The 24,793-nt window shown below is 36.7% G+C and overlaps 1 protein-coding gene across 4 annotated transcripts in view; it reads left to right on the top strand.

The window, feature by feature from the left end:
- The window catches only part of LOC149470815 (sodium channel protein type 2 subunit alpha-like), a 214,232-nt gene that overhangs the window by 168,590 nt on the left and 20,849 nt on the right, over positions 1-24,793 (top strand). For all 4 annotated transcript variants that reach the window (XM_089660166.1, XM_089660153.1, XM_089660173.1 and 1 more), the window contains exons 18-21: positions 7,987-8,110; positions 9,907-10,061; positions 12,779-12,952; positions 21,140-21,262. In XM_089660166.1, the coding sequence (XP_089516292.1) occupies positions 7,987-8,110; positions 9,907-10,061; positions 12,779-12,952; positions 21,140-21,262 (576 nt within the window). The remainder of the gene's footprint in view (positions 1-7,986; positions 8,111-9,906; positions 10,062-12,778; positions 12,953-21,139; positions 21,263-24,793) is intronic.

The following is a 24,793-nucleotide window of genomic DNA, read 5'->3' as shown; positions in this document are numbered from 1 at the left end:
GTCATAGATGCAGTATGCATTTTAGCATTTTCCTGCTAAAGTACGCAAAGCCTTCCCTAAAAAAGATGCTGTCTGGATGGGAGCATATGCTGCTCTAAAACCTGGATATATCTTTCAGCATTGGTGATGCTTTTCTAGATAATGCAAGTTGCCTATTCCATATGCACTAATGCATCCCCACCAGACATGCAAGCTTTTAACCTGAGAGCTGAAAACAAACTGGAAGGTCCCTCTCCTCTTTAGTCCAGAGAACACAGTGTCCATGGTTGCCAAATAGAACGTCAAATTTTGATTTGTCTCACCACAGAACAGTTTTCCATTTTGCAACAGACCATTTTAAATGAGTTTTGGCCCAGAGAGGATGGCAGCGTTTCTGGATCATGTTCAGATATGGCTTTTTTTTTTGCATGATAGAGCTTTACATTGTTGGATGGCACAGCGAACTGTGTTCACAGACAGTCATTTTTGGAAGTATAAAAAGAAGAGAAGCGGCGCCATCTAAGTGCAGCATTAAAAACAAATAATTTATTTCCACAAAATTGGCAACTCACAATGGAGGTCAAATGAGTGCTTGTTAAATTGGTGTCAACCTCTGTGCAACTCTGGTCCTGTCCAACTGCAGGCAGTTCCCCAATGCACTGTCCTTGGCTGTGCTGGTGGTTTTCAGCACTTCCTGGTTGGCGTGAATCCACAGGGCGGGCGGGCGGGAGAGACGTCAGCTACTGCAGCAGTAGGCAGTTGGAAGTATTCCTGAGCCCGTGCAGTGATGACCATCACAGAATCATGCCTGTTTGTAATGCAGTGCCATCTGAGGGCCCAAAGATCACGGGCATCCAATACTGAGTTTCGGTCTTGTCCCTTGCACACAAAGTTTTCTCCAGATTCTCTGAATTTTGTATTGATATTATGTACTGTAGATGATGATGTATTTAAAGTCTTTGCCATTTTACGTTGAGAAACATTATTATGAAATTTTTAGACGCAGCCCTTCACAGATTAGTGTACCTTTGCTCATCTTTATTTCTGAAACACTCTGACTTTCCAAGATGCTCTTTTTACACCCAGTCATGTTACTGACCTGTTGCCAATTAACCTAATTAGTTGCAAAATGTTCTTTCAGCTTTTTCCTTGTTAGTGCTACATCCTTTGCCCCGTCCCAACTTTTTTGAGACGTGTTGCTGCCATCATCAATCAAAATTACCATTTTTTTTCCTTAAAATTATACATTTTCTCAGTTTAAACAGTTGAAATATTTTATTTTTTCTATTGTGAATAAGATATGGGTTTGTGAGATTTGCAAATCATTGCATTCTGTTCCTATGTAGATTTTACACAGCATCCCAACTTTTTTGTAATTGGGGTTGTAAATCAACCACAATGTATTTTCTGTTTGTTCATCTTGACCCAAATTTACTAAAAGGATGGGGCATTTTCACTTCCAAAGTGCATATTTTTATCCTAATGATGATGAAACAAAGTGAAAATTCACTTTGTGAAGAATTCTCCATTATGTGCAAGGAAAATTTTTTTTTTTTTTGCTTACATGATTGGATGATGGAAATCAGCCTACTTTCACCTGATTTACTAACCTAGGTGAAAGTTGATTTTGAAAGTGAACATGCACTACCTCTTTAGTAAATCAACCTCATCAATTTATTACTGTTGTGTTTACCCTCAATAAAGGTTTGTAGACCATCTACTAGAGGCAGCATAGATTAAAGATTATGTCCACTCAAAACTTTCAGTTTTGAAATAAGTGGGGAGGGTTTAGAACCCCTGGCAGGTTTTACTACTAAGTGAGATTCTATTAGAATTCTGAGAGTCGTCCCCTCACTTCCTATTTTGCTGACAATGTTTCATCAGATAGAAAGAGGGTAATTCTTTAACAGCAATGGATTAGATTTATCTGTAGGTCATGGTTGAAGAAAGTCAATCAGATTCATATGGGGCACAGTGTCTCTGGTGAAGCCACTTCCAACATAAAGAGGGTGCCCCTTAGCTAGGGGACCAAGGGTTTAGGATCCATGTTTGATGAGTCGAATGAGAGTGCCAGACCAAATATCAGATGCCAAAAACGTATAATATTGGTGTTCACAACAAGAAAACATAAAACACCTAAAGGGTTTTAGGGGCTCAAAAATCTCCCCCTTCTTCTGTGCTCAAATATTATATGTAGGTAGGATGACTTATAAATGGTGCAGTCATCAAATGATTTTTTTACAGGGTGAACAATGGAATGTACCCATGATCTGTGGATGTGTTTTGCTGTTGCACCAGTCCTAGGCACATTCCATTGTTCACCCTGTTAATGCATTGGCTATTGTATGTTTTCTTGTTATGAACTACCACCAGTGTTAAAATATTTTGCATACTCTGATTAGACTCTTTAACATAGCTTTTCATTGCTGTCATTGTCCCCGTTACATAGTGTACTATGACTTCCTACACGCTGTGCAATGTCCCCATTCCTACTTATGAGGCATTAATGCCGTGTGCTGTTTTATTGCACTGGGTCATTATCATTTATTTGTTTTTCATTTGTGTCACTGAACACAAGTTTTGCAACCCACCCATTATCTAAGGTTTCACTATTCATGCAGTCATTTGTTCTACACACAGAATAGTAATCATATAATTAGACATATCCACACAGGAACCCTTCTGCAATTGTCAATGAACACTTAATAACTGATCTGTTTGAGCCTAAAGTTAAATGTGATGTCTGTGTGTCAGAGTTTGGTTATATTTAAGTAGATTACTTTGTTACCCTCACAGCTCAGTCTGTGTAAAATCCTTGGAGCTTCATTAGCACATTTTTCTGAACATGTTAATGCAGCTCTATTACAAGCTAATTATGGGTCATAGGATAGCAAGCAATGCTTTAGCAATAATCCAATTTTGTTTTTATGTCTGTAGTTTTAAAAATAAAACAATTATTCTTAGAATACTGTCTAATTGAAATGTTTTGCTGTGAAAGATAAATAGCTTAGACTATGGTTTATCAAAAAGGATTTTTTTTATAGAGTAAGGGGGAGTTAGAACCCCTGTCACATTTTATTTTGCTGTGTTTGTCCCTGCTTAGGAGATTCACCCTTTCTATCCTACCCAGTGGTCATTTTCATTTATACTAAAAAAGCGACTGAAAAATCCTACATTTTGAGCTGTTACCAGAATAGAGAGGAAAAAGGAACCATTCTCTGTTCCAGGAGTCTCCAAACCTTTTCAACAAAAGGCCAATTTACTGTCCTTCAAGTTCAAGGGGGGCCGGACTGTGGTCATCGGGAATAGAAATTGTCCTGGCATCAGAAGGAGTAAACAATGCATCTTTGTTATTAGGGGGAGGAACAGCACCCCATAATTGGTGTCACTGGGAGGAATAGTGCCCCTTTGTTGGTGTCAGTGGGAGGAATAGTGCCCTATCATTGGTGTCAGTGGGAGGAATATTGCTCTATTGTTGGTGTCAGTGAAAGGAATAATGCTCTATGATTGGTGTGAATGGGAGGAATAGAGCCTCATCATTGGTGTCAGTGGGATGAATAGTTCCCTATTGTTGGTGCCGATGGCAGGAAGAGTGCCCTGTCATTGGTGTCAGATAGAGGAATAGTGCCATATCATTGGTGTCAGTGCGAGGAATAGTGCCCTCTCATTGGTGTAAGTGTGAGGAATAGTGCCCTATCATTGGTGTCAGCTGGAGGAATAGTGCTCTATTGTTGGTGTCAGTGGGAGGAATAGTGCTCTATTCTTGGTATCAGTGGAAGGAATAGTGCTCCGTGATTGGTGTCAATGGGAGGAATAGAGCCCAATCATTTATGTCAGTAGCAGGAATTATACCCCATTGTTGGTATCTATGGGAGGAATAGTGTTTTGTATCAGTGGGAGGAAAAGTGCCCCAGGGGCCAGATAAAAGCAAGCAAAGGGCCGCATCAGGCCCCCAGGCCGCAGTTTGGAGACCACTGCTCTACTCTATCAAAAAACACAGTATTGAGTATTGATATGCTTTAAAGTTCACACGTTATGCTATGGAGGACAAGATGGATACTAGCATTGTTAGAAGGTTAGGTTCTTGAAGAGTTAGGGGATTGAACTGATTAATATTGTTATAACATTTCAATATATCTGGCAAAGTTTTCACTACATAAACAGAGCCGTTGTATCTAACACCAGCCCCTACGGGGCTGAAAAAAAGAAGAGGGTTTCCATGGTCATACCTGGAAAAAGGACCAGTAGTTTCATTAAAGAAATTTGTTGAATTGAGGGTAATTTAGGAGTTGCACCATGGCCCAGGATTTAACCACATATCCATCATTAAATAGCAAAGAAAACAATCCAACCAACAGTTGCCTAACATTCACTCTATTTATATCACGCCGATGTGGTATATCTAAAATATTAGTAGCAGCTATGCATTCCACTTAAAGCAACAGGATTAGATGATGAAAATCTAAAGACTAAGTTCCAGTTTAGTGACTAATTAACCCCTTAAGCTCCGGTAAATTTTACCCCCTACATGACCATGCCATTTTTTGCAGTTCGGCACTGCACTACTTATGCAATGCTGTACGCAAACAAAATTTATATAATTTTTTTTACTCGAATACAGCTTTCTTTTGGTGTTATTTGATCATCAGAAATTTTTACTTTTTGCAATATAAACAAACAAAAAAATTAAAACAATGATTTCTACTTTCTGCTATAACACATCCATCCAAAAAAAAATCAAATTTTTTCATAAATGTTGGCAAAAATGTATTCTACAGTCTTTGGTAAAAAAAAAAATCCCAATAAGTGTAGATTGATTGATTTGCGTGAAAGTTATAGTGCCTACAAACGATGGTATAGATACTAGAATTTTTATTTATTTATTTTTATACTGGTAACGACAGCAATCAGGGACTGCGATAGTGCAGCGGGCAATCTGACACTAACTGTTGCTGAGGCGAATTGATTAACTGCCACTGACATCCCCAGTGACACCAATACAATGGTCCATGCTAAAAATATACACTGCCACTGTAATAATGACACTGACTGTGAAGTTGTTAACATCTAAGGTGGTCAAGGGGTTAAATATGTGCCTAACAATGTTTAGTGTATTTACTGTGTGGTTTTATACTAAGCAATGTGCCGGTTTTTACTTCCTGCTTGGCAGAGAAGAGACATTGCTGCTGTATGAAGAGAGCTCTGTGTTGTTTACCAACACAGAGCTCTCTTCTGTCTTTCATTGAGCCGATCAGCAGGTCCCAGCTATAAATCATTGACTGTGACCTGTTTATTGACTTGTGCTGCAGCCAATGACAGCACAGTCTTCAGGGTCTGAGCACGCATGCGTGAGTGGACCTGGGAAGGAAGCCACGATGTACAGGTATGTGATTGTGCCTGTATGAGCCGACCGGTGCAGTAAATTTACCGTGGGGTTTGGCATGTGGTTAAACTCTAAGAGCCCTGTCATATGTTTTACTATGATGAGCCCTGTTTCATCATGAAATTTTGTTAGGCATTTTCACTGATTTTGAAAGAGTGAAATTAAACATGGAAATGCAGTGAGTACACCCCTCACATTTTTGTAAATGTTTTATTATAACTTTTCATGTGACAACAATGAAGAAATGACACTTTGCTACAATTTAAAGTAGTGAGTGTACAGCTTGTATAACAGTGTAAATTTGCTGTCCCTTCAAAATAACTCAACACACAGCCATTAATGTCTAAACCGCTGGCAACAAAAGTGAGTACACCCCTAAGTGAAAATGGCCAAATTGGGCTCAAAAGTATCAATATTTTGTGGCCACCATTATTTTCCAGCACTGCCTTAACCCTCTTGGGCATGGAGTTCACCAGAGCTTCACAGGTTGCCACTGGAGTCTTCTTCCACTCCTCCACAACGACATCACGGACCTGGTGGATGTTAGAGACCTTGCGCTCCTCCACCTTGAGGATGCCCCACAGATGCTCAATAGGGTTTAGGTCTGAAGACATGCTTGGCCAGTCCATCACCTCTACCCTCAGCTTCTTTAGCAAGGCAGTGGTCATCTTGGAGGTGTGTTTGGGGTCTTTATCATGTTGGAATACTGCCCTGCGGTCCTGTCTCTGAGGGGAGGGGATCATGCTCTGCTTCAGTAAGTTACAGTACATGTTGGCATTCATGGTTACCTCAATGAACTGTAGCTCCCCTGTGCCGGCAGCACTCATGCAGCCCCAGACCATGACATTCCCACCACCATGCTTGACTGTAGGCAAGACACACTTGTCTTTGTACTCCTCACCTGGTTGCCGCCACACACGCTTGACACCATCTGAACCAAATACGTTTATCTTGGTCTCACCAGACCACAGGACATGGTTCCAGTAATCCATGTCCTTAGTATGCTTCTCTTCAGCAAACTCTTTGCTGGCTTTCTTGCGCATCATCTTTAGAAGAGGCTTCCTTCTGGGACAACAGCCATGCAGACCAATTTGATGCAGTGTGCAGCGTATGGTTCAAGCACTGGCAAGCTGTCCCCCCACCCCTTCAACCTCTGCAGCAATGCTGGCGTCACTCATATGTCTATTTCCTAAAGACAACCTCTGGATATGACGCTGAGCATGTGCACTCAACTTCTTTGGTCGACCACGGTGAGGCCTGTTCTGAGTGGAACCTGTCCTGTTAAACCGCTGTATGGTTTTGGCCACCGTGCTGCAGCTCAGTTTCAGGGTCTTGGCAATCTTCTTATAGCCTTGGCCATCTTTATGTAGAGCAACAATTCTTTTTTTCAGATCCTCAGAGAGTTCTTTGCCATGAGGTACCATGTTGAAAGTCCATTGACCAGTATGAGAGAGTGAGAGCGATAACACCAAATTTAACACACCTGCTCCCCATTCACACCTGTGACCTTGTAACACTAACGAGTCACATGACACCGGGGAGGGAAAATGACTAATTGGGCCCAATTTGGACATTGTCACTTAGGGGGTGTACTCACTTTTGTCGCCAACGGTTTAGACATTAATATGTGTTGAGGGGACAACAAATTTAAACTGTTATACAAGCTGTACACTCACTACTTTACATTGTAGCAAAGTGTCATTTCTTCAGTGTTGTCACGTGAAAATATAGAATAAAATATTTGCAAAAATGTGAGGGGTGGACTCACTTCTGTGAGATACTGTATTTAAAAAAAATAAGCTCATTTTAATTTTCGATAAAGTAGAATATTGGTTTTGATTGCCATCTGTTTCCCATTCAAGAGATTTCCACCCACGTTTTGTCCTGTACACATAACGGGAAGTGAAAGGAAATCTCTGTTAGAAATTAGTAAAACAAGTGTCCCCATTAGAAGATTTCCCCTCTGTTCTGGTGTCAGATCAAAAGTTGTGATTGTCCAGTGGCCACCAGGACATACAGAAAGCGAGAATCCATCTAGCAGTAACCAAGACAAAGGTTTTGGTGTTATACACTTACTGGACACTTTTCTAGGTATACCTTGCTAGTACCCAGTTGGAGCCCCCTTTGCCTTCAGAACTGCCTTAATTCATTGTGGCATTCAATAAGGTGTTATAAATATTCCTCAGAGATTTCTTTTTTTCAGACCATTCTCTGTAAACCCTAGAGATCGTTGTGTGTGAAAATCCCAGTAGATCAGCAGTTTTTGAAGCACCAGCCTGCCTGGTGCCAACAACCATGCCACGTTCAAAATCACTTAAATCCCCTTTCTTCCCCATTCTGATGCTTGGTTTGAAATTCAGCAAGTCGTCTTCATCACGTCTAGATGCCTAAATGCATTGAGTTGCTGCCATGTGATTGGCTGATTAGCAATTTGTGTTGCCAAGCGACTGAACAGGTGTACCTAATAAAGTGGCTGGTGAGTGTATATACTACGAAGTTAGATGGAATAGTTGTAATAAGAAAAAAATAATTGGTGGTCAAGTAATATTGCACTTTCATAACTAAGCAAAACATTTTATCTTGTCTATAAATTATTCCACTGAAATGAACCATTTCTGTTGCAGAAACTGACCTGTTCCAGCTCATCAGAGGGCAGCACTGTTGATATAAGACCAGCCGGGGAAGGTGAACCTGCAGCTTTAGTGGAGCCGGAGGAAATTATGGAGCCAGATGCTTGCTTTACAGAAGGTACTTCTATCAAGCTGTGACATATTGTCCTTTACACATTCACATTTGTTGTTTTCCATATATACAGTCACAGCAGAAAAATATTAATCTCTAAATTAGCCATTTAAAGTTTCAATAGATGTATTTCAGCACCATAATAATTACCCTCTGCGAGTTTAATATATTTCTCCCTGTGGTACTCCCTACACAATTACAATAAAAAAGAAATCATTAAACACAAAGAGGTTACACATGAAAGAAAACAATACAAACTGAATCAAACACAAAACTGGCAGGAAAATCTAAGCTTACACATGGCAGTTTCAAATGTATTTTTACTAAGAGATCTTGTCATTTAATATCCCATATTAACTTTATTTTTTAAACTCTTGCCCCTGTAAATGCCAAAAGCCTAAAAAAAAAGGATGACATTGAAATCTGACTGTAAATTGTATCCATTTGTAGTTGTAATAGATGTAAATGTGTCAGGGATAACAATAGTGCTGAAGTGCTGGCATCGGTGCCTTAAAGTACTGGGGTTTGTCTTCAAATCAGTCCGTTTGATTCTAGGCCCAGGCTGGATATGATCTTCACCTTTTGTCAGTCAAGATTTACTTCCCTCATTCATGTCTTATACCAGATTCTCTACTGCCTATTAGAGAGATAGACTGAAAAAAAGGGACAAACCTTAAAGGGTTAGTTCACCTTTTCCAAAAGACTGCCTATGCAGATAAGGAAATCTGTAGATAAAAACAAGCTGTGCAGCTTTGACCAAAGTGGAATAATGTCTTGCTATATGTGTAGGCCATTTACATACCTTATGAAGCCTGACTGGTTTACCTCTAGGACGTTGCTATCAATGTTGCTAGGGAAAGCCTAGTGATACTGTTCATCTTCAATACAGGCATAAGCTCTTAAACGCTGAGCTCAGAGCCAATGCATCATGGGAGAGAAAGTGCAAGTGAGGGGGTTTGAAACAGAGGAAAAGCTGCTCCTCTGACAAGAAGATGTCCAGTAACATAAGGCTTCTGTTAGCAACATCCTAGAATAATGGTCTCCAAGCTGCGGTCTGAGCTCCGGATGAGACCCTTTGCCTGTCTTTATCTGGCCCTTGGGCCATTACACCACCAATGATGGAGCACCAATTGCCCTACTAACACCCTCAATGGGGCAGTATTCTTCTCACTGATATCAACAATGGGGAGCTTTTCCTCCAATTAAAACCAATGATGGCACTGATGCTGGGGCAATTTCTACTCCCACTGGTCACAGTCCGGTCCCCCTAAAGCCTGAAGCACAGTAAACTGGCCCTTTGCTTAGAAAGTTTGGAGACCCCTGTCCTAGAAGTATTTCATTCAGGCTTTATAAGGTATGTAAATGGACTGCATCTATAGAAAGGGCATTATTCAACTTTGGTCAAAGCTGCACAATTTTGTTTTTATCTACGGATGCCCCTTATCTGCATAGACAGTTTTTGGTAAAGGCGAACTATGCCTTTAAATGTGACTAGGAGAAACATTGAGTCTTAGGGACTAGGATTCAAGGAGCTCCATGGGAACCTGTATATTTACTTGAAGACCTAAATTTCAGCACCATTGTTACTGTAGGCTATTTTTGCTGTGCTATTGGTGTGAAAACAGATGTGCACACAGCATATAGTAAATGCACTACATACTAATAGTTTAGTAAAGGGCTCATTTGTGTCTATAGTAAAGGCAAAAGATAATGAAATAATAACTATTGCAGAAAAAAAATCTAACTGCGCTGAATTTATTGAAGTTGACATTATAGAATGTCTTTTGTGATTGTCCTTACAGGGTGCATCAAAAAGTTCCCGTGTTGTGATGTCAGTGTTCTAGAAGGGAGAGGCAAGCAATGGTGGAACCTAAGAAAAACATGTTTTAGAATAGTAGAGCACAACTGGTTTGAGACATTCATAATCTTTATGATTCTTCTTAGCAGCGGAGCTTTGGTAAGTATTCCTCAGTTATAAAGATATCTCACCTACCTCACTTGTACAAATAAGGTCAGCAAAACTTTTTGCGCAGCAACAAAACATAAATGTAAGCGGATTTGTTTAACCTTCATGTTAGGTTAGCAAAGGGAATGCTTATTATCTATATGACTACTTTTAAAGAGAGAAAGCTAAGTCAAGCACAAGAGTAGAAGATACATTCTTGAATGTTTAAAGGCTGAGCACACAGTATACAGCAATGGTCAGACACCAAAGGATACTGTTTATTTCCAATACTAACAACTGCCAATCCATTCATAATTGAAATGAGCTCCCTTGACCTTCGCTTTGCAGCTCTTTATCTTGATTGGGTCAATCTGCAAAGGAAAACTAAAAATAAATCCACAGCGCATTGCCATGCTAAAAATCATAAGAACTTTAATTACATATAAATAAAAACATACTCACAAGTGACATACACAATGCGCTCATCATTTTCATATCAACAGACATCTGTTAAATTCAGAGTTTGTTCGCACCCTCGCTGCCTTGTTACATCATCCAGCACTGAGATATCCACTCCGCCTTGCAATGCTACACCTGTCAAACCCTCAATGCATATCCTCTCCAACACATTTCCAGGGCCAGGACCTCTGCCTTTTAGCTAACCATGTACTTCACAAATACTTCCCACGTACTTCACAAATACTTCCCACACGGAAGAAAAATATATTTGAAATATATTTTAAAAATATTCTTTCCAAATATATTGACATATATTTGAAATGCTACAATTTTGGCAGTATTCAATATATTTAAAAAAATAAATAAATAAAAATATTATATATATATATATATATATATATATATATATACATACACACACACACATATATATACTGAATGATGAAATGTGCTTTTTGTGTATTACAAAATATATGAAAAATTTCTTTAGAAATATATATTTTTTAAATATATTCTTCAGCATTTTTTTAACATATAAAATGGTCATTTTAACATATATTTTTACATATATTTGTAAATGCATTCCAAAAACGTAGATTAAATATATTTTTACAGTCATACAGTATATTTGAAAATTTATTTTTAAAAATATTTTTCATATATTTTGTAATAAAAACGCATTTCAACATTGTGTGTATGTGTGTGTGTGTGTGTGTGTATGTATATATATATGTGTATATATATATATATATATAATTTTTTTTTTTTTACATAGATTTTGATATATATATTGAATATGGCTAAAATTGTAGTATTTCAAATATATGTCAATATATTTGGAAAGAATATATTTAAAATATATTTTTTTTTCATGTGGGTTAATTCAGTCTGCTCGTGGCAACCATCTACCAATAGGATGGCCAGTGCACTGAGGCTCCAATTGGTGTAGCATTTCAAGGAGTAATGGGCATAAAAGTGCAGGTTGGTTTTACAAGGCATCAAGTGTACAGACAACAAAACAGAGTCTGATTTCAAAGTCTGTCTGTTGAGATGAAAGTGAAAAGCGCATTGCATGCAGCACTTGCATTTTATATAATATACAGCGAGTATGTGTGTATATATATATATATATATACACTATATATTAACGCTGCTATGATCTATGAAACACATCTAATCCGCATGACCTGTGCAAAACATTTCTTCCTGTGGTGCCTGTTCCCATATGTCTGGTGCACTGGAGGTGCGGATTCAGTGTGGTTTGAAAAAGAGCCCTGTCCGATTTCTGAGCAGTGCAGTCAGGTTCAGGTGCGGATTACAGGCTATTGACTTCTATAGGAACTGTTTCTAAACCACATATGTGTGAACAGGATAAGATCCTGAGCTAATCCTGTCCTGAACCTGAAGTAAACCTGACCGGAATCTGTGAAGAACTTCTGTATGAATTAGCTGTGAAACCTGAGCTTCAATCCACACTGCACGAGTGAGTTAGCTCTGACAGTTCTGGGACAAACTATTTGACATGAGTTTGCTTACAATAATATTAACCACACAATATTAACATTGTAATTTATTATTTTCTATTTTTTTTTAGAAAAACATTTGTTGCTGTAATTTGTTTAAATTGTTAGCTAGAGTTAGGTTTTTACTTGTTTGTCACTTACTTCATGTCCGCTTAAGAACTGTATGTCCATCTAACACTGCCTTGTCCACAGGGTGACAACGTTGCAGTGGGATTTCACTGCGGAAAAAACAGTGTTGTCACCCTGGTAAAGGCAGGAGAAAAAAATATATCTACCAGCACGGTCAACAGGTAATAAAACTATGGAATTGATTTACTAAAGCTGGAGAGTGCAAAATCTGGTGCTGCTGTGCATGGTAGCCAATCAGCTTCTAACTTCAGCTTGTTCAATTAAGCTTTGACAAAGAACCTGGAAGCTGATTAGTTTCTATGCAGAGCTGCACCAGATTTTGCACTCTGCATTTTTAGTAAAGCAACTCCTATATATTATAGGAAGGGCTCAGGGAAAAACAAAAATCTGTTGTGTTATCTAGAGACTGCATAATACTGTATATGTAATTCTTTTTTTTTGCTCATAGTTCCACTTTACCTAATGAAGAACTATATTATCTTCACAATTATTACTCACTAAGCAACATTTCTTTTCACTTTTATGGTGTTTTATTTATTGCATAAGTGCAGTTTTATGGTTTTTCAGTAACATATTTAATACAATTGATTCAAACCCCCTGACTTTCTTTAATTGTAGGCTTTTGAAGACATTTACATAGAACAAAGAAAAACAATTAAAACCATGCTGGAATACGCTGATAAAGTCTTCACATACATCTTTATCCTTGAAATGCTTCTGAAATGGGTGGCCTATGGATTTGCTAAATATTTCACCAATGCCTGGTGCTGGCTGGACTTTTTGATTGTTGATGTAAGTATTTAGGAATGTATTTCTTCTCCTTTTTTTCAATGCATTTATTCTCAATGTATGTCAGCCAGCACCAATAAACATATAAATGCTTGCATGAATGCTTACAAAGATGTTCAGGTTGAAAAAAAAACATTGAGTTCATTGACTTCTGCCTTTAACTTTAAAAATACTAGCTGATCCTCCTGGTAAAGACTGTATATTCACGTACTCTTACCCACCTGTGTGTTATTGTTACAGACACACATATATAGGTTCACTGACTGTTCCCTGTGTGGTTGTTGTGCATACAGTGATATGAACTTGGTGGGCTTTTCTCTCACTGCAAGAATAATATATAGAACTGGTAAAATGTAGAAATTGGGAGCATCTGCAGGCTCTTCAATATTCAGTTTACAAGGTGGAATGTATTATCCCATCTCCTGAAACTCCTTTTATGAAAGCAGCAATAATATGTATTGGGCTAATTTACGAAAGGCAAATAGGCTGTTCACTTTGCAAGGAACGTTTCGCTTTGCAATGGAGTTTTTCCTTAGCTTAGTTATTGTGGTTAAAATTCACTTTGCAAATAAATAAATAAAAATGGAACCATGTACAAGGAAAAATAAAACAGTAGATATGCTTGCACATGATTGGATGGCGGAGATCTGCCAAGTGTCATCTCATTCAGTAAGCTAAGGGAAAATTCTCTTGCAAAGTGAAATGCCCTTGCAAAGTGAACAGTCTCTTTGCATTTTGTAAATCAACTCCACTGAGTGTACTTTTTAACAAAATCAGTTTGATAAATAGTCACGCTTTTTTTAAATTACAAGTGCCACATTGATAGCATATTCAAAAGTTTTATCAAAATTATATTTACAGTTTGTGTAAATTTTTATCCCAATGTGCTCAGTCTACTGTTTGAATTAACTTGGGTATTAAGGGCAGTGGCAACATTTTGTTTTTAAACTACTGTCTGAAAAGTATAAGAGATTTTAAACTACTGTCTACTAGACATTTAATTTAGATCAGAGGTCTCCATCCAGGGGCCAGACATGGCCCTTTGCATGCCTTTACCTGGCTCTTGGGCACTATTCCACCAACTGATACCAATGATGGCGCACCATTCCCCCTACTGACACCATAAGTGGGGCACTATTCTTCTTATTGATATCAACAATGGGGCACCATTCCTCTTAAAACCAATGATGGGGCACTGGTGCATTTTCTACTCCCACTGGCCACAGTCTGGCCCCCCGTAAAGCCTGAAGGACAGTAAACTGTCCCTTTGCTTAGAAAGTTTGGAGACCCCTGATTTAGATGATTTAAATGTTTTACACAATGTTATTGTTCTTTTGGGGGATAAAAACAAAGCCAAAACATCTGAAACAGTACAGTTTTAAACACATTTACTTCTCTTACCATCACATTCAGTTATAACAGTCAATGGATTCATTTTTTTAATGCAGAAGGTAACCTGTAAGACTAGGAACATGGAAATTGAAATTTTCAATCTATTTTTTAAGGTGTAGACCCTGAGCCTGTCATCACAGACAAGGGACAAGTATACAGGATACTGGGTTAGACTTTTCAGACTGCACCAGCTGCATACTTGTTCTTGGACATTGATTGACTAGGTAGTAAAACCAGGAACAGGAAAACTGCTTTGTGCGCCTTTAGAAATAAACCAGCAATGACACATCTTCTCAAATTCACAAAAAGTAAATTAGTCTTTTCTTTAAAACAGAACTAAAGTTCCAATGTAATTCACTGTGAGCAGGCAGGCTTTTAATTGCAGAAGAAACATGCAATGTCTTTTCTGCAATAAAATACACCTACCTACTTGATCACAGCGATCTCCTGAATGTAAGCTGAGCTGCCCATGTGCAATGTGCCCGATCCTGTGTGCAGGGATGACTAGCTCCTGTGCTGGCCAATGAAGGGGCATGAAAACCAGCACACAGGAGAACATAACATCATCAGAGGGACCATTGGAAAGGTGTGTATCTATGTCTTTTGGTTCTGCTTTAACTGTAATCCTGCACTCTTAAAGAAGACTCCAACTGAACACTGAATAAAACTGCCTACTTAACCTCAAAGTACTTTCAAAAGACAGCATCCCTAAAGATCTAAAAGCCATACTTAATTTTTATCAATTAATTAAAGAATGTAAAAAAATTGACCTAGGTGCAGCTACTTCTCTTTAGAATGTCCTATTTGATGAGGTTTGACTCAGAAACGCAACAAAACAATAATAGAGTGGTTGTAAAGGCTGAAGGTTCTATGCATGAAGGTAACAAATCCTTCAGTGCAGCATCCCCCCAGCCTCCCTAATACTCACCTAAGCCCCCTCTCCATCTAGTGATGTGCACTGGAGTCTCAGCTATTTCGGGACTCCTTCTCCTCATTGGCTGGGATAGTCCAATGACTCCCGCTGCTCCCAATCACAGGCAGTGAGCCAATGAGAAGAGAGGGGGGGTGGGGCCGAGACGCGCTCTGTATGGGAATGGACACACACAGCAGTGCCTGGAAAGTGCGCATGCTTGGATTCCCCCATTGCAAGCTGCTTGCTGTGGGGACACCGGACAGGAGGGAGGGGCCAGGAGAGCTGGCGGGAGACCCGAGAGGAGGAGGATCTGCACTGCTCTGTGCAAAACCACTGCCTACAGCAGGTAAGTATAGACATGTTTGTTATTTTTGTAAATAAAAAAATTACACCTTTAGGCTCCATGCACAATGGGAGTTTTAATAACTCTGGTACCGTTACCTGTGTAGAGTCACGTTAAACATTTGAGTTTTTTAGTGTTTTTGCATTAGCGTTTAGCAGTGTTTTGCCACGTTTTTTCACTTTTGTGTTTTTTTTTTAACCAAAAAAATATTTTTTTGTTCAAAAAAAGTCCATAAATGCCGATCTGCCGCGTTTTACCCCGTTTTGCCACATTTTTCAGCATTAGAGCATTTTAACAGCTAAAAACTCCTCTAAAAACTCACTAGTTCTGGGTTTTTTTTCCAGCCAAAAAACGCTGATTACAGTCTGTGCGTGCATGGACAGTAGGATAACATGCTGGGGAGTTTACTGGCTGTAGAAAAAAACATCAAAAGCCAAAAGCAGCCGCTGTAAAAACATCCAGTGTGCATGAGGACTTAGAATCACTTTTAAACCATAAACCAATAAGCATTTTCCTTTTTGCAGCTCATGTGTGAGCCATAAGGATGCTATGGTGGGGTTGGGCAACAGGCACAAGCATATCTCCCAAAGACCTTTGCAGCAAGGCGAGCACAGACACCAATTATTCTGGTTCTATAGTTTAGAAGGCTGCAGGAAAGTGTTTGCCTTTAACTAAGGTTCCTCTTTAAAAATAAACATCAGTTTAGCATAACAATATCTTCTCATTTACACTCATTTTAAATCTACAAATATGAATATTAAATTACACATTAAAATCAGTAGTAAACTCTTAAAAAACAAATAGCGGGGTCCCTGCAGGTTGATGCCATAATGTGCTAGTATGCACCCCATACATTATGACAGACTTCGATTTTAAATGGAGCCCTCCAGCGACAGGCGGTCACTGCTGCAGGATCTTTTTCACCTGGTACTTCTTCTGGGTTTGCGCTCTCCAGCTGTTTGAATGGCTGTTTGAATGGCTGGATGGCAATGACATCACTCCTGCACAAGCACATTGGTCACAATCAAGACACGATGCTTTCTGCATTAATTTCTGCATGCTCAGTGACTTAAATGGATGGAATATTTGTTAAATGGTGCATGCTTACTTTAAAGAAGAACTCTACTTCCTGTCATTTTAAAAAAAGTTAGTTATGGCTTGTTACTGTTACAGAAGGCTCTGGCCATTGTGTATACTAAAATACAGCACGGCAGCTTGTGCAGTATACATTAAGCCATGCTATGAGTCGGTCATGTGGCATCTCCATGTCCCGTTGCAGAGATTTCCTTTCACGTCCGGTCATACAGCCAAACAGAAAGGGAGAGGAAATCCCTGCAAATGAAGGGAATTTCTTGGGGACCCACAGATCACGTGAACTAGTGTTCCCAGTGGAAGATTTCCTCTCTATTACCATTTTGGGGAGAACCCAAAATTCAGGATTTTGTTTTACTTTTATTGGTTTATGGTTTAAAAGTGATTCTAAGTCCTCTTGCACACTGGGCATTTTTACAGCGGCTGTTTTTGGCTTTTGACATTTTTTTCTGCAGCCAGTAAACTCCCCAGCATCTTATCCTTTGTATCCATGCACACATAGACTGTAATCAGCGTTTTGTGGCAGGAGTGGTTTTTGGCTGGAAAAAACCCCAGAACTAGTGGGTTTTTAGAGGGGTTTTCTGGACTTTTTTTGTGCAAAAAATATTTTGGTTAACAAAAACGCAAACGTGAAAAAAACGTCACTAAATGCTAATGCAAAAACGCTAAAAAACAAATTTTTAACGTAACTTTACACAGCTAACGGGACCAGCATTATTAAAACTCCCAGTGTGCATGGAGCCTAAAGGTTTATTTTTTTCACTTACTTTTACTATTACCCTTTTGGGGAGAACCCAAAATTTGGGATTTTCTTTTACTTTCACTTTCAATGATAACAGGGTTCTAATGCCTCTCCACTCTACCCAAAACTAAAAAAAAAACAAAGTTTTTGCCTTTAGTTGTACTAGAGTTTTCAAACATTACCCTGAAGCACATATATTTTTTAAAGCTGAAATGTAAAGGATTAAAGGGCACTGTTGATTTTTTTTTACATTAAATGATGGTTGGTGCAATTGCTATCAAAATAATTTTTTTTTAAAAATGCACTTGATAACACTTTAATAAACCGCCAATCAAATTCTAAAGTCAACAAGGTTAATACAAGTAACAAAATAAAGGATGTTAACTTTGCAAAATAATACATTCCACCTTGTAAAATTTTCTTTGCAAAGTGTAAGTTAGCCACTTAAGGCCAATGATTTTACCAATGTTACCAAAGTGATCACAAAGAACATCAATGCTAGTTAAAAATGTAGATGATGTGTGCCTAATTAGGTAGCAGATTTAGTGGCATTTGTGGATTTCTGCCTGCCGCAAAATAAATCCAATCAAAGTTCTATCTTCAGATGAATGAGCTAATAAATGAATCTGTATTTAATATGCATTCTTTAAAACTGGCTAAAAATGATTACTGGTCACATGCACTATTCACTTAAAAAAAGTGTAATCCTAATGAATAATGGTGTTTTAGTATGATGAATGATGATGTTCTGTATTCTTTCATATTTGATGAAATGATAATGATCTGCACCACTTTGCTATCTTTCTTTAATGTGGTGTTCTTAAATGGCCACTGCAATTGCTAAATACTGAAACAATGATTATTTATTGTCATTTTTGTAATATTTAAATGCTGAAATAAATCAGGCATTCCCCACATGTGCAACAACCACAGTACATGGTAAGTACAAAAACTAATAATAACACATACTTTTTCATCAAGGCCAAAGAGCACAAATGAAGAAGACTGGGAGGTAATCAGAAACTTTAAGGTTGAGTGCCAATTGCAAAGGAAACAGTGGTGCTAAAATTTTTCAGTAGCGGGTATGTTAATCAGCTGCATTATTGCCCTATGACATTCTGTGTACCAAGCATTGGTCGAAGTGAAGCTTTTGTAAAATTTAGTTACAGTTGTTGAAATTAAGAAAATAAAAATATTTTAGCTGAATCAGAAAGAAAAAAAAAAAGCACAAAACAATAAATTAGCTTGTAGAGGTTAACTCATACAAATGCATTCGATCACTGCTTGCAGTATGATTCTAATGAAAGGAGTTAGAGTGGTGTGATTCTTTTGAGCGTGATTTCATTGTTGTGTATGTCATCTATTTTATTCATTATTATTTTTGTTCTGCCTTGTGTTCCATTTGTGAAGCAAAAATCTTTCATTAGAAATCAATTAGTGTATTTACATGAAAACACATTCATTTGATTTGTATTTTTATCTTTTTTTTTTCCTATCCAAGAGGGTATAACAATTAGGGTCATACGAACAAGTATTTCAGCTAAAATTAGAGTGACTACTTTAATGGGGGTGACTTTATTGCTTCGTTATTTTGAGAGAATTTTATTTTTACATCTACTATTATACATAAAATCTTTATTTTATAAACAAATATTTAAAACAAGGTGCACCCCTGACACCGGTGTCACAGATCATTGTGGGTTTTCAAATACAGCAGCAGTTATTTACTTTCAGGCTTTCTCTCTAAAATTGAATCTTTGTATTGGGACAGATAAAACACTCTTCTGAGCCCAGAGCTTCACCTGCTGGATGTAAATTGTAAATATATATGAATATGAAATAGTCATGTTCATATCACAGCCATATTTCTTATTTATCGAACTACATTAAAAAAAAAAAAGTATTTCTGAACATGATTAGGAAAGAGAAAGTATACGAAACACTACATGTTCCCTTTAAAATAAGCCAACCTAATCTTTTTGTTTAAAAAAATAACACATATACCTTTGTGATTTGAGGGAATGTATACTATCACCTATAGATTTCCTTTATTTCCTTTATTAAACACAGTGCTATTTTTAAAAATTGTATTTCTTATTAGTCAAGTAAATATGAATTACTACTTATCCATATTTCATGTTTATCACTTGTAGCTAACTTGTTGTGTACTGAAGGCTACTTTTCTTCACTAAGGGGCTTACTAATCTATTATAAATAGCCTAGGTAATTTAATATTCTGTAATTTGTTTCTATATAGAAAGCACAGTCACAGACAAATGGAGGACACACCCTTATCCTCTGCTAGTTTATATGGATTATCAGTTGGACAGACAGTCAAGTTAGTATCCTGTGCTGGACCTTATTATTGGAAAGCCCAGTATGCTCTGCAAATTAAATGTCATGGAAGCACATTGAAGTATATGTTTATTTGTAAAGTAAAGACTGTATACAAGTAAAGAAAATGATATAAAATATTGATTTATAAACTTGCAAACATTCATATCAATAGATATAATCAAAGTATAAGTAAAACTGACCAAAACTAAAATAGTATCCCCAGTAGTCATTAGTATAAATATATTCTCATTACCATGTACGACCTATATTTATTTATTTTTTCATTAAAGATCAAAAAAGGCATGACACTGATCAAGCTATTCTGGTTGTTGGCTTATAATTACTTCAACTTTCCCTCAGTAAATTTTTGCTGAATAATGTGTAAGTGTAAAACAACATACACTTCTCTTATTCAAAAATATCCAATGCATGCCTTACTTTAAAAAATTAATGTCTTTTTTAGATTAAACTGAAAAATAGCAATAAGTAACATTTCTATGGTATGTTAATAGTTTTATATTTTTTAAATAAACTATTTTCAAAATAAACAATTCAATACATTTTAATACGAGTTTATTGATTATTTAATACACAGTTACCGCATTAAAAAAAAAAGCATTTTAAAGTATTTAGTTTACATAATAAGTCATTAAGTAATTTAGTAAATTTTAAATATCTTATAGAATGTAGTGACTTAATTTTAGCTTCATTTTTCAAGTTAATGGCACATTAATATCAATACATGTATTATCTTTCACTACAATGAAAGTTGATATAAACAAGTACATTACATTTAACCATATTTGTAATTTTTTGGTAGATTATTTTCTACATTGTACCCTCTACTATCGACAAAGCATAGACTTTGTCAGCAAAAATACACTAACACACTATCACCTCTCCCTGATTTCTAAGGCCAAGTCTTAGCTTAAGAATTAAGGCCCTGATTAATGATGCCATTAATTCTGAACAGATTTCTATCATATCTTTTTTGGCGGTGGCCCTTGGGTATGATCAACTAGCCGCTATTAAGTCTCTAAGGACCTTAAGAGCACTGAGACCTCTACGTGCATTGTCAAGATTTGACGGCATCAGGGTAAGATCAATATGCACACACAGGGAAATAAAGCATTTTTTTCATAGGTACCTTCTTACATTCTAATTTGTCAAGTTGGCCTTTTAGTAAAAAGTGGGTAAGAAGACTAACGTTTTTTTTTTACAGTTTTATAATCGTTTTCTAATATCTTTCACAGTTTTTCTTAGGTTTACCTGGACCTCCTGGAGTATCTTAACAAAACCTACATTTCTTTAATGTCGAATTAAAAAAAATGGGAAGATCAATGAGATTATTACTTTTGTGTTTTTGTGTAGGTGTCATTGGTTAGCTTAATAGCTAATGCCTTGGGCTACTCAGAATTAGGGGCTATAAAGTCCCTTAGGACACTGAGGGCATTGAGACCTCTGAGGGCCCTGTCACGGTTTGAAGGGATGAGGGTAAGACCACCTGAAAGACGCTAAGATAATGCATGCATAGAAATGAATCGTGCATGTGAAAAAAAGCATAAGATATGATAAATCCATGCAGAGATGCTGCAATAACCTCATACATACTGTTTAGCACTAACAGATATGAGGTAGGATGCTTTGACACATTGCAAAAACCATATGCTATCACAACATACCAGCTTTTTTTGTTAATATTTGAGTCTATTCAACAGAAATGAAATAGTTAAAGTAAAGCTAGGTGAGGTTTAGTGATTTATAATACATTAAGGTCAGCTTAAATACCACTTGCAATATTCCACGAGTTTACAGTACTAAGGTTGGCACCTAATGGTATTAGGCCAGTAGTAAACTGCATTGTTGCATGAACAGTAACTCCTAGGTGCAACCAAAGTTAATCTTTCTGAAATGTTATTGTTTGAATTCTAAAGTCAACTATCAATATTAATAATAGCCAAATTGCCTTTTGGCAAATGGACGCCATTATACTTTATTAAACTATATTCATAATTGGTGACAAACATGCACAGTTTCATTTTTTGTTCTACCCACATACTGGATACCCCAGTGAAATGAGGTCATTTTGTTTTTTCTGTTTAATAGACCCTCTGATCTTTGTTACTTAAGGCTACTAGAAAATGTATTTTCATTTGATGCATGGATGCACTGTCAGTGTTCACATATTTGGCAATAAAAACTGAAATATAAGCAATCCCTGACCACTATCTGCTGCCATATCATATGTGGTGAATCGCTGTCTAAAAAAAAGTTAAACACATCTGCTTTAATTAACCTGCCCATTAAATGTACAGAACTGTTTGTATACAAGTTTATGGGAACATCTGCAGACTGACACACAAGGGTGCTTTAGGAATGTATTTAACATGACGAAGGCATGGAACCCATTTTCATTGTATGTAAGTAAATTACCCAACTAATGTTTGAGGTGAATGCTTTGAATAAAAAAAGCTAACTTTACAATTACCAATGGATTAATTTCTTTTGATCATTTTATTTGTGTGAATAAAAGACACAAAAAAGAAAACAGCATAGGTTCAGTGAAAAGGGCAAAAACATAAAGATATGTACAAGTGTTTTCTGCAGTTAATAATATTTGAGTTCATTTTTCCCTTAGTGAATGGAGTCAGTGTTTACATTGAATATCCATTCATGTGTAGAGTAACTAAAAGTGGAATTTTCTTTGCACATGATTGGATGATAGAAATGTTTACAGCTTTGTTGAGCTAAATGAAAAATGGACTTCAATAGAAACTCAAGCATGATACCCAAAAGCTGGGGGTGATGTTAGGATATGAAATGTGGATAGGAAAATAAATGCAAAGCATTTTCTGACTGGACATGGTGGAGAGGTTGGGTGGTGATGTCACATTCTCCACCTTGTCCAGTCAGAGAATGCTTTGCATGCATTTAGAAAATGTGAAACATTCTCTGAACAAAGCCCATGCCAAGAGGCCAACTTCCTGTGTTCACAATGCAGAACAGCCACTTAGCATGGAACCTGGATGCAAGTGGAGATCACTGGAGTAGCAGTATCTACTTCAGTGATTTACAGCTTCCAGTGGCATTGGTCAGATATGTAATATACATAGTTACATTGGTGCAAGCTAGACCAATGTAATTATGTATTAAATACCCATGCCTGAAATTATTCTTTAAGGGATGCCTAGAGAGAACAGGTAAAATGTTCTGTAGGTTGTGTGATGTTGATATGTAGGAAAAAAAGGAGAAAGTTTTGATAACAGAGAATATAAATAAATACATTCAGACAATTAATCCAAAAACTGCTAATGCCGTATCTATAAAAAGTAAATGCAACAACGATAGAAAAGCAGTGTAGCTAACCAAATTATTATTATTATTATTATTACACAGGATTTATACAGGACTTTACACAGGATAGCACTTTACAAAGAGAGACTATAGTTACAACACAATTCAAGACAGGATGGTTAGGAGGGCCCTGCTCTTGAGAGCTTACAGTCTAGTAAAATGAATTTGTATATATTGATAATTGGTATTATCATAATTATTGTTATCATCATCACAATTTTCTATACCACAGAACATTTAACTTTTAAGAGCAATGTACAGGTGCTTAGATATTTCAGACCTAACATTGCACATTTCTTGTGTGTCAGTCATTAATACATTCATACAGTAATTTGTGAGACGGCACTTGGACTTAGTTTTTGCTTTAAAACAGATAACAGCTTAGAGCTTATTCTATGACTAAAATTCTCAGGAACAAAATGTCACAGCGTAAATTAAATAAACTATATTATACGCACCACCAATCCACAGACTAAATGGAAATTTAATGGAAAAGGTTTTAATTCTCATTTCTACTTTTGTAATTGTTGGTGAAATTGTATGTGCAGCAAGAGTCTCCATTGATTTAATCAAAAATACAATATTTCAATGCATGCATTCAATGGTTAAAAAACACGTAAGCATGGTACACTGCTTGATTTTAAGAAGAAATAAGACAACTCAACTTTAAAAGAAAAAAAAATAAAGTTGAACTGTCAGATCTGCATGCTCACTGGATTGTTCTTTAATCAAATTGCATTTCAAACTTCAAGTCCAATAAAAATAAACCTGTGATTAGAAACAATTCAACCAGTTTGACTCCTACATATAACTAGTGCAAATTTTTAAACAAATTTTTAAATGTGCATGTGTAAATTTGAATATATCATGGAAATAATAATTTCTTGCATGGTTTCATGCAATAATAAAACCCTTAGGATATAAAAACATAGAAACTGCCCTCAGCTCAAGAAACTGATCTTCAGTATTCCTGATTTTATACATGCTAATATATATATATATATATATATATATATATATATATATATATATATATATATATGTATTTTTTTTGTCATAGTTTATAAAATTACAGTTAGAGTACCATATTTTTCAGATGACCGCTATAGGGAAAAAAAACTGTTCTAATGTACAGTTGTTTTACAGCAAAGAATTTGTCTCTGCTTTTGTTTTATTGCATAATGTGCCATTAAATGTTTAAGATAGTGAAAGAATGTCTGTTGTAAAAAATAAACAAACAACAGTTTAGTCAATATTTTGTGAAGTGCTGAGTAATTTCTCAGTAATTTACTAAAAATAGTAAAATATACAAACAAAAAATAAAAAAATACTTGTAACATAGCAGTAGTTATTAAATGTAACCTAACAAAGTGCTGAGACCAACATTCATTAGTGTAACAAGACTAAACTGATTAAATCTGCTTCTTGATTGCTTGCTATGCTTTACTGCTTATAGCGGTTTTATTGCATTTTTTAAAAATAACATTTCAGATGTGTCTATCTATAATGAGACACAAAACAAAACTGCATGTTAAAAATTAATCTTCCTGATGAACCGGTCAAAATTCAAGCCATGGGTGGTCCTGTCAGCCTCCTCCTGCCTGACATCATCTGATATGGAAAACATGGTATTTAAGTAGAAAATTGTTGGCTGGACAGTGGACCATAATA

Source organism: Staurois parvus, unplaced genomic scaffold (genome assembly GCF_062004578.1).
Source record: "Staurois parvus isolate SC_StPar_1 unplaced genomic scaffold, SC_StPar_1.0 ptg000031l, whole genome shotgun sequence".
In the NCBI taxonomy this organism is placed as follows: domain Eukaryota; kingdom Metazoa; phylum Chordata; class Amphibia; order Anura; family Ranidae; genus Staurois; species Staurois parvus.
This window is presented reverse-complemented; position numbering and strand designations above follow the sequence as displayed.